The sequence below is a fragment of the Arachis ipaensis genome, chromosome B08 (assembly GCF_000816755.2).
Source record: "Arachis ipaensis cultivar K30076 chromosome B08, Araip1.1, whole genome shotgun sequence".
Taxonomy (NCBI): Eukaryota; Viridiplantae; Streptophyta; class Magnoliopsida; order Fabales; family Fabaceae; genus Arachis; species Arachis ipaensis.
This window is the reverse complement of record NC_029792.2, coordinates 122,622,558-122,634,040: the sequence shown is the minus strand read 5'-3', so window position 1 is coordinate 122,634,040 and position 11,483 is coordinate 122,622,558. Positions and strand designations below refer to the sequence as shown.

The following is an 11,483-nucleotide window of genomic DNA, read 5'->3' as shown; positions in this document are numbered from 1 at the left end:
GCTCTAAGTTGTTATTGTGATATTTCCATTGGTTGGAGAAATTCTGAATTAACTTTCAAATATTGTGTTTCTTTGGTTCCTCTCTCTCTCTCCTCCTCTCTCCCCTTTCTTTCCTTTGCGTGGCTCTTTTATACCAAAATGAATAGAACATAATTCTGAAGCTACATCCTTGTTTGATTGCCATTCTTCATAATTTTAATGAAAAAGTATTCCAAAGATAGGCTGATTGAAAGAATGATGAGATTCTTTATGGGTGATAAGCTATAATGGAATGAATTGGTAGAAATAGAGCATGGAGTTGCCATTAGTGCTGCTGTCTTTTTGCATTATTATACCTAAACACAATAAAAGACATTGATGTTCAGATTATCCATATTTGCTATAAGAGAATTGTTTGCCAACCACATATCCTCAACTTCAGAAATACCTTTACAATTTAATGAAGAATGACGTGTCCTATAAGAGCACGTGTCAGTGTCAGAAGAAGCAGGTATCTGTGAGTGTGTCCAATAATGTACTCTGAGCCTTTTTTATGCAGTGGTTTGCATATGTTGTGATGGAAGAGGCGGCAATAACGTACTCTGAACCTTCGCAACAGTTTGAGTGCAGTAACATGAAATATAGAGTACAATCTGAAGGAGAACTTTACAATCTGTTATCAAATGCAGATTGCATGCATGGAGAAGAATTGGGTCAATCAAAAGAACATGAAAAGATCAATGACCTGCGAGAGAGAGAGGATGGGTTGGAACACGGGTAAAATCTCATGTTCACTTAGTTTGCATAATTTTTGTCTCAGTTCTTTTGTTGAAACTTTAGGTTTCCTGCATATGTCAAACATTAACGGAGAAGATGCCGTATTAGGGTCCCCTGCTGCAACGAGATTTCTACTATTGCCATTGTCATAATGAGGCAAAGGTCAGTTCATCTTCCTTTTTTTTCAAGTTTTTGTTCTGAGACATTTATATTTCTTTCCTGTTCCTCAAGTCTACAATTTTTGAGAAACAGTCCATTTCCTTTTAGTAGCAAATTGCAATACTTAAGACTTTCAAATCATTATTTTTAAATCTTATGTTGTGGCATTCCATTTTTTTCTCTTTATTTGGAACTTATTTTACTATCATGTTTCTCTATAGGATGATATCAGGATGGTTCCGAAGCTTAGACATGACATTCCCCGTCATCAAGTTAAACAGGTATGCTTATTTATTTGAACACCGATAATTTGAGTATCACCAAAATTTTGTACTCCTTCTCCCTACTGTTATTTCACATGTTAATCAATTCGATTGAATATTTTTGGATTGTTTTCCAGGTGATATGTTCACTTTGTGGGACCGAACAAGAGGTAAGTCTTGTTAATTATAAGCGAAAATCAAACTATTAACACAGATTTTGATAAAGCTTTATTTTTGTCTAGTAAGAGAAATACCTTTATGTATGCGAGCATGGAGGGATCCAGCCTCCAGGAATTTGGTAGAGGAGTGGCCGAAAATTAAAATATTATATAATCATAACTAGGGAAGGACTCGTGCTACGCACGGAAATAGATCAACATAAGAAGCTGAAGAAGAAAACAAATGTCGGAGAGATGCAAATTTTTTTACAACATCAAATATAGCACTTTCACTAAAATCATTGCATGAAGCAATCAGAATATTCCCGCTAGATATGATATACCATTCAAGTTATATTGTAAAATCTCAAGTGCTTACTTTAGAACAAACAATTCAACATTTCCATCCAACATTTATCTCACATGTTGTCATTGCAAAATACACATATAAATAGGATCACCAACATCCCAATATTCTATACCAACATAGAATAGAAATTTCACAACAAAAAATACAAATTAATACTAAAAAAATGTAAAAGGTGCCACGCATAACTGCTAAAAAATTCTAAAGGTTAATATTCATACCTTCCTCATGAATGGCAACATGCTCAAAATGTTGGTAAAAATGGTTTGAAAAATAAATAGGTAGATAGATTAAACTATATAAAAATGAAATTAAATTGAAATATATAATACAATAATAAATGCCACTAATGAGACCAACCATCCCTTACCATTGACATCCATCTCTTCTGATTCTGTGGCGAAATCCTCATCTAAGGCAATATCATTATAACCATCAATTACTGCATTATATAGAAAAAGAATTTTCACTAATATTTAAAATGTCTAAAAAGAAGTATCATATAAGTAAATAAAGAAATTAAATAAAACAATATATATGACCTTCATATTCTTCACCGTTAGAATATTATTGAATAGAAGCAATATCCACTGAATTAGATGATGAATGATGAATGTTTAATTGAAATTCATCAAACATGTTGCATATATTATGTGCAAGAAAGTTCAAAGTTTTTGTCGAGAGATTCAAAGGACGCTTGTTCCTAATAAATTAAAGTAATAAATTAAAACATGAATAGAAACATGAATCATAAATGAATAGCGTTGTGAATCAAATGTGAGAAAAAAATACAAATTTAAAAAAGAATATGGCAATAAAAGCATAAAAGAACTAAGAAAAAAACAAAACAGAATCATCAAAATACCTATCAGATGGTTCTACATTGGTTCAAAAAGATTTAAAACAATATATCTCTGAAACTGGACCACCGCTAGATGGATCTGAAATAAGCTTCCTCTTTTCTCTATCATTGGAAACAACAATCTTGTCCAACATAGCTAAAATAAAATGAGACTTTAATTAAAACCACTTAAATGGAAAGTTAAAGAAGCTTACCATTAAATATATCAAAATAGTGGTGTTCTATAGTACTGATCAGAAACCGCAAGATCATGAGATGTTGCATTCTGAAAATTTGAACTTGATGCATTGGCACATACATTACTCATTTGTAGAATGTTTTCATTTTGGGACATCATAGATCCATTTCTATTGACAGAAGGTCTCTTGAATGGTAAAATACCTCTATCTGGAGCTTTTGTACATTAAAAACATAGCATTCATAGATATATTATTTGGACAATATATAAAATAACAAAATTACTATGCAGTCTCCTTTTGCCATTCGTAATGAAACCGAATGCAGATTTATGCATGAAGAAATAAATTAACACAGATAACTCTGATGAGTTATAAATTTAACTTGTTTCAATATTATATCTCAATATAGCTCGGGAAAGTTAAGGAGGAAGATAACTAAAAGTGATAAATTGAAAATCTTAATAAATAAAATCAACGACAATCATAAGGAACGTGAAGAAAAGAAAAATACACATAGAACAATCACAGAGTACACCCAAAAAGACAATGAGTCAATTTCACAAAGTACACCCAAAAATAAACTGATACAGAAAATAACATAAACTAAAATAACAAATAAAAGACTGAGACATCAGCATATCTAAAGAAACTATTGATACAACTGATAACTATCTGGCATGACATTAAGACCCTGACCATAAACAATCACGGAGTTGAAGTCTCAATTATCTAATCACTACTCACCCACCCCTTGCTAGCAAACTTCATGTCCATTTCCATTATACATTCAAACAATGATCTCATGAGAAAAAACAATTATCTAATAACTTTGTTATATGCATTTAAAACATATTCATGAATAAAATATATAAAATATAATTGTTTTAATGAATTTACTTAATATGTTATTAATATAATATCATGAGAAAAATAAATAAATTTTAAAATAATTTACTTTCATGTATGTACTATAAAGATTTGTTTAGTTATTATAAATGTTAAAGTATTTTTATATGATAATAGGTGTGAAAATTAAGAGAAAAAATATTTAAAAAGAGAAAAAAAGTTTAAATGTTTAAAGATTTGGAAATTTATTTAATCGAAAAGAGATTAGCAATAATATTTTTCTCAATTTAAGGATTGTTACTTGTTTTTTAGTTTAATAATTTAATTATTTATCTAAGATAATTACTTATTCTATTTTTCAACTAAAATTATATAACATATCATAACTTTATATCTTTATACTTACCCCCCTTGATCTGTCCCTGCATGCGAGTAAGCACAAGTGTTCATAGACATAGAAGAAAGAAAAAGCTGCATAGTTAAAAGGAATCCTGAAGCTAATTGTAACACCCTAACTTTCAGCACGTCATGATCGTACCAAAAATGAGGTGTTACTGACCTGTTTTCCGTATTTACTATTTAATACTGAGCCTTTAGTTCGATTTCGTATTTCAATTTTAAAAAAAAGCCAACAAATTTTGTTTCTATTAATTAAAATCATATATCAAAGATCTCCAAACAATACTAGTCACATAGTAAGATTAATAAATATCATACAAAAAGATTTAAATAAAACTCAAATACAACTCCTATCCCTCTGTATAAAATAAAATCTTAACTAACAAAGGTGAGAAAATTCTAGGAGAGCGACTCAACACATAAACTTAATTTAATCGCCTGCAGCTTCAAACTATTATTGTGTATTATTATAATTTATATAACATTTGTATAGGGAAGTACTTTTGCGGGACATGCAAGCTTTTTGATGACGATGTGAGTATTTAGTTCCTGAGCTGACGATCCCTTAAACATCCAAGTTTTATGACTCTTTTGAAAAATCGACACATAGAATGTACGAGATGATACTATTATATTATTTAATTTATTTGCTGCAGGTATCTAAGAAACAATACCATTGCGGCGGCTGTGGAATTTGCAGGTATGAATTAGTAGAACATTTTCCTTGTGCCTGTTCTTCAAAAAGCATTGTATGTACTTCTAGTGTTGTTGCATTTGGTTTAGGGTACTTTTCTTCGTTAGTTATTGAATGATTCTGAAATGTTTCAATACAGAACTGGAATGAAAATTGCTTCCACCGCGACAAGTGTGGTAAGTCAGTGGTATTACATTTTCATGCTTTCCTTTAAAGTAGCAACACTTTTGTCTGAACTTCATATTTTATATCATTATAGCGTCAAACTTTTAAAATGATAGTGTTTATAGATCTTATAGTGAAGTTAACTTAAAGATAACTAGCATTTAAAGAGACATTTTTAAAGTTAATTTGTTAATTAAAAAATTTAATATAATCTCATGTATTATAAATATTCAAATTTATTCTTAATTAAATTTTTAATACTAAATTTCATTCAGAATCAAAATTCTTTATCTATTTATTTATATTATAATTATTTAAAATTTTAAAACTTATTTTACTAACAACGTTTATGATTATTTATTTAAAACCATTTTCAGTTAATTTAAAAAATAAAGGTATTACTCTCTTTAGAAAATTATTTTTCAAAAACCAATTTTAATAAATTACTTATGAATCATAAAATTTTTTTCAAACCTAATTTTATATTTGTCTTATAAAAATTATCTCGTATTTAATATTTTTTATTCTGATATAAGATTTGATTTGGATGATTTAGGATAAACAAAAAAATATAAGTAAAGTAATTTAATTTATCATGAAAAAAATATGAGTACGTATAATTTGATTATAGAAAAGAGTATTTTATTATAAAAAGAAGATGAATACATTAAAAAAATGCGTGTATTTTCTTTTGTTTTTTTTTTGTCTAAATTTGAAATATTTTAAATTGTTTATTTTAATATTTATTAGAAAAAAAATAATTTTTAAAAATGATTAGATAATCAGCTTCGATATGTTTGAGAATTCAGTGAGGATTTTTTTGATTGATTCTGTTGCGTTGGAGGACTCAGGCCGACTTTCAAAGTCATTATCCGAGGCTACAGATTTCTTCTCTTTTGTTCCCTCACAGCTCCTCCTCCTTTGATCATAGATATCTTATTTTCTACAGCTTCATTTAGGAGATTAATTTTAAAATATTCAAAAATACTTGTTAAAAATATGTCATAAGGCAGATTCGCCTTTTTGGTGCTCTTAACTGATTTCCACATGTGTCTGATCATAAGGTAACCAAATGATATAGGAGTAGATGTAACAAGAGCAAAAAGTATGAGAGAGTCAGAAAAGGTTACTCTGTTATGGGAACCACTTTGAGGGGTCAGGATGTGAGTGATGATCCTGTGAAGCAGAGAGTTTGTAGGGCCGATGGCTTTGTGGGTCGGAATGGTACCATCCAAGCCAGATAAATTTTTACAAATATGTTGCAGGACGATTTTGTACGTGACCCCAACCTGGGAGTCCCACTTCTCAGCCATATAAGCTCTTGGCCACGCATCCATATAGCCCAGGACAGTTCCAATTGCCTCAGTGTTATGTAAACTTTCTTGACATAGGAGTGGATGGTGTCATCAATCAGCCGCATGTTGGCATAGAATTCACGTACCAAACCGGGATAGACCGGTTTCTGAATATGAAGCAGTGGTGTCTATTGAAGAAGTTCAAACAGAGGAGCAACGCTAATACCTTTGTTTGTGAGTGAGTCGAGATTGACTAGATAGGTGGCACAAAGATAGTGTTTTTCCAAAACCTCCTTATGGAATTCATAAGAGGCACAAGAGTTGAACTTGGCCGGATCAAAGTGAGAATGTGGTTTGTTGAACTTGTTTTTGAAATCTATTGACTCCAGATTTGTTGGCTCCCTGGTGTTATCCAACGTGAACCCTTTTGTCTTCTGGGTACTCCTTCTGGGTGTGGCCTTCTTTGGTGGTGATTGCGGCGGTGATGAAATGGGTGAAGTGTGTGATTCTTCTTCTTCTGCTACTGGAACCTTCTCCTTCTTTTTCCTTGAAGATGTTTTTGTGGCTATTACTTTCTTCCTCATGGTGTTCTGTGTGTTTGGACGGTGGCGAGGGAGAAGACGAAGAGGTAGAATGGATATGTATGTGGGTGTGAGTTTGAGGTGTGGAAGGTTTTTGAGAGAAAAGAATTCTTTCACTTTTTCTAGGGGCAGTTTTCTTTGAAGAGAATTTGAAAACAAAGACTTTGAAAAAGATCACAAAATTTTTCAAAGTCTTGGTTTTCAAATTCTCTTCTGTGATCACTTTTCAAATGAGCAATTTTTAAATCTTTTTCATTTTGAATTTTCTTGCAAAGGGTTGAAAAAGCATGAAAAGCATCATTTTTATGAGCAAGAAAAAGTACCCAACCAAATCTAGAGTAATCATTTACCACCACAAGACTAGTATTTTCCTCCTAAACTTTGAGTTCTTGTTGGACCAAAAAGATCAATGTGTAACATCTCTAATGGCCTTTTGGTTGAGATTCCATCTTTTGGTTTAAAAGAAGATTTTACTTGTTTGCCCAATTGGCAAGCATCACAAGTAAGATCCTTATCAAATTTGATATTTGGAATTCTTCTAACCAAATTTTTCTTGACTAGTTTAGAAATTTGGTACATGCTAGCATGACCCAACTTTCTATGCCATAGCCATTTTTCAGATTCAATAGAAGTAAAACATGTTACATTTTATTCTTTCAAGGTCTTAAGAGTCAATCCATACACATTATTGCATCTTTTAGCCTCAAATAAAATATCCCCAGTTTTTTCACAAACAACCAAACACACAAACTTTCTAAAAATAACTTTAAATTCTAGATCACACAATTGACTTACACTAGGTAAATTATGCTTCAAACCATTTACAAGAAGAACATCATTTATACAAGATGAAAAGCTTTTACCAACTTTTCCCACGACCACTATCTTTCCTTTAGCATCATCACCGAAAGTGACAAATCCTCCATCATACTCATCAAGCTTCATGAAGAAGGTTGTCTTTCCGGTCATATGCCTAGAACATCCGCTGTCCATATACCACATGTTCTCCTTCCGTTTAGATGCTAGGCATACCTACAAAACAAGCTCAAGTGACCTTAGGTATCCAAATTTCTTTGACCCCACTCTGATCGTTTTGTTAGTTTCTCTTTGTGTAAATCACAATTTCTTTTTGTTGTCTCATCAAATCTTGTTGAAAGAGGATATTGTCAAATCAAATCTTTTTCCTCCTCTAATCCCTTGATTCTAGGAAACCACTTTTCAGTTTATTTCAAATAAAGAGAAACTCCCTTGGTTAATAACTGCTCATTAATGGTCATTAAACTCCCTCCAATTCTCTCTCCACTTCACATTTAATGCATCCCTAACCTCTCTCCTCCCTCACTCAATTCGGTTCTCTTCAACTCTCCCTATTCCACTTCTCCATTTTCATTATCATGAAAAAGAAAACTACTCCTAGAAAAAATGAAAGAATTCTTTTCTCTCAAAAACATTCCACACCTCAAACTCACACCCACATACATATCCATTCTACCTATTCGTCTTCTCCCTCACCATCGTCCAAACACACAGACACCATGAGGAAGAAAGTAATAACCACGAAGACATCTTCAAGGAAAAAGAAGGAGAAGGTTCCAGTAGCGGAAGAAAAAGAATCACACACTTCACCGATTCCATCACCGCCGCAATCACCACCAAAGAAGGCCACACCCGGAAGGAGTACCCAGAAGACAATAGGGTTCACGTTGCGTAACACCAGGGAGCCAACAAATCTAGAGTCATTAGATTCAAGGTTCTGAAAACCGAACCGGTCATCGAACCGTTCTAGCGACTGGTTCACTGGTTTATAGGTTGAACTGGTTCGACCGTAGTTGAACCGGAAAAATCATTTTATAATAAAATATAAATAAGCAAATGAAAATATAATTATAGTCTAATCAAAACTTTAAAATATCATTCAAATTAAAAGTACTACATAAACCAAAACGTTATAATATCATTCAAATACAAATTCAAAATCAAAAGTCAACAAACAAAACAACCAATCAAACATAACATAGCAGCATCGAAATGATCCAAGTTTGTCATCAATCATCAAAATTCTCCATAACTTGCTGCAGATTTGCGTCATTGATTTCATCACCTTCATTTCCACTACTTGGACCAGAAAAAGCAAGTGGTGCAGCATAAAATGTACTAGTACTCCCACCACCACCACCACCACCTAGATCTAAATTAGCATCAATCTCATCTAAGAAAATATAACACATTATCAATAAATTAAAGATCAAAGCTATTGTAATTTATTGTCTGATCAATAAACTATAATACTCACCAAGTAAGTCTTCAATATTACTTGGAAGATCAAGCTCTTTTTCAACAACCTCTTCCGTTACCCAAAAATCAACCTTATCAATAGTTTCAATATCGATTGGATCATATTGCAACTTTTGCTTTCTTTTTTTTCTTTCATTCCTAATAAATTAAATACAATATATGATAAGTCTAGTATATTAACTATACAAAATCTAATGATATGAAATGAAAGGATGAAATATATATTACCTGGATTTAAGACGCAAATTATATGTAACATACACAATATCACTTAGCCTATCATGCTCCAATTTATTCTTCTTGTTGTATGAATTTGATAAAAAAGACTCAAATTCCTTTCACACCTTGAAGAAGCAGATGCTTGGCTAAGAATGCGAACTACCATTTTTTGTAAACATGGAGCAGAACTACCAAACAACGTCCACCATTCATCTACAAATTACAATTCCATATCTCAAGTATTAGTTATCAAATTAAGGAAACCAAAACATAAAATAAGTAAATAACTAAAGCTTATTATCAAATAGATATTATTACCAGGTTGAAGTTTTTTTGCAGCTGGAACAGCTTCAGGCCTATCAAAGTTTTCCTTTTGATCTCTATATAAGTGTATTTCTTTCATTGCCTCAACTGAATCTAAATTATTAACCTTGCAATGCAAGTAAAGCTCGCATGACCTCAGGTGCTTCTCTATAATTTTAAGAAAAAAAGCAAGCAGGATTCAAGTAATAGGCTGCTGCATGGAGATTTTTTTTCAAATGTTTGTCCCATCTTGAGTTGATAATCTCTGTGTAAGGTTGATATGCATTCCTCCTATGCTTCAACATTTCTTTGATTCTATTTTCTGACCTCAGCATACCTTCATAAACAATTCCCAATGATGGTTTATCTTCGGCATCTACCAACCTCAGCAATTTAATCAACGGACTCACAATGTGGCATGCAGTAAAACAATCATCCCAAAATTTATTGTCTAGGATAATTACACTCACAGCTTTACCATTAGCAGTCCTTCCTAATTTGTGTCCGGTAAAGTGTGGATCAACAACCAATGATTGTAAATGCGATATGTGCTCAAAGATACTCATCAATGTGAGGAAGACAGTGGCAAAACGAGTTGCACCTGGACGAACAATCTCCCTCCAATCAATTCTTTGTCTTAGCCAAGACAAGAATACCGAATGATTATACACAAACACGGTAATCTTCGAAGCACGAGTTGCAAGGCTAGAAATATGTGGCATGCTGCTTATATCTTTTAAGATAAGATTCAAGCAATTAGCAGCACAAGGTGACCAGTGAATATTTTCAAATTTCTTATTAATAAGTCTACCAGCAGCAACATAATTCGCAGCATTATCGGTCACTACATGAACAATATTATCAGGTCCAATCCATTCAATCACCTCTGAAAACAAGTCACACAAGCTTGAAGCATTTTTAACCATACTTGAGGCATCTACAGATTTCACAAAGCACAACCCTTTCTTACAATAAACCAAAAAATTAATCAACGTTCTTTGTCTTTGATTTGTCCAACCATCAGCTATGAGAGTACATCCAGTTTCTTTCCAAGCAGACCTATAGCTTTCAACAACCATTTGACACTCCCTTTTGATATCGACTAATAAGTTAACCCTCAAAGAGTCATAAGAAGGACTTTTATAACCAGGCCCAAAGCCAGCTACACCATCCAGCATATCTTGAAAAAAGGATGACATAACCGCATTGAAAGGAATCCTACAATCCATTAGCCATCTAGCCACTCGCTTATCAACTTCATGAAGCGCCTCTTTGTTTTGAAACACGCTTTTCATACTTGGTTGACTTCCCGGAGTTGTTCTTGGTGCAAACATAGGAGGAATATTGGTTTTTGCTTTCTTTTTCAGATCACCTCCAATAACCTCCTTAGTTGTAACTGACTCGGAGTTTGTTGTTCTTCTTGCGCTATTGTTTCATCAATTGCATCCTCACACTCATCAGTACCCTCTTCGTTGAAACTTACTTTCCTTTTACTAGTTTTACTTTTCTGAATCTCTTTCAATAAACCTTCCATTTGTTTTTCCACATCATACGGGACCTTAGAACACTTCTTAATGTCTCCACTTATCTTCGCCAAATGCTTTTTCATTCTATTAATTTCCCCGCCCCAAAAGTACTCAGACAAAATAAGCATTGGTAATGCGATTTTCCATTTATATTTTGTAAAGCAACGTATCTCCAAGCAGGATCAGATTTTTCCCGAACACTAGAAGTTTGTGACTGATTTTCGTTACTCGCGGGAGGAAGAGAACGTTCATTCGAAGCAGAATTATTTTCAGCATTATTATTCCTAGGTAGTTCTTGGTTGATACTTTCATCCATACCTAAACATTACCAGCAATCCAACCCAATAATCTTAACTCTCAAGTTCACAACAAATGAACAAACAACATCTAAAATTGAAAATTCAAAGTTTAGCAGT

The 11,483-nt window shown here is 32.6% G+C and overlaps 2 protein-coding genes across 5 annotated transcripts; one reads left to right on the top strand and one right to left on the bottom strand.

Annotated features, from left to right (window-relative positions):
- On the top strand, window positions 484-4,829 carry LOC110266094. 4 transcript variants are annotated; one of them, XM_021109975.1, is made up of 7 exons: window positions 484-756; window positions 865-918; window positions 1,148-1,196; window positions 1,316-1,348; window positions 4,483-4,523; window positions 4,646-4,689; window positions 4,773-4,829. In XM_021109975.1, exons 1-7 carry the CDS (start codon window positions 533-535, stop codon window positions 4,799-4,801), a joined length of 474 nt encoding a protein of 157 aa, XP_020965634.1. In that variant the 5' UTR covers window positions 484-532; the 3' UTR covers window positions 4,802-4,829. The 4 variants fall into 4 exon arrangements, 3 of the variants coding, with proteins under 3 accessions (XP_020965634.1, XP_020965636.1, XP_020965635.1); XM_021109977.1 differs by lacking the exon at window positions 4,483-4,523 and having other exon boundaries at window positions 485-756; XM_021109976.1 differs by lacking the exons at window positions 4,483-4,523; window positions 4,646-4,689; window positions 4,773-4,829 and adding an exon at window positions 1,425-1,670 and having other exon boundaries at window positions 485-756.
- LOC110265375 lies at window positions 8,770-10,836 on the bottom strand. The gene is made up of 5 exons (XM_021108347.1): window positions 9,879-10,836; window positions 9,557-9,709; window positions 9,364-9,451; window positions 9,018-9,148; window positions 8,770-8,933 (listed from the first exon to the last, which is right to left on the bottom strand). Exons 1-5 carry the CDS (start codon window positions 10,834-10,836, stop codon window positions 8,770-8,772), a joined length of 1,494 nt encoding a protein of 497 aa, XP_020964006.1.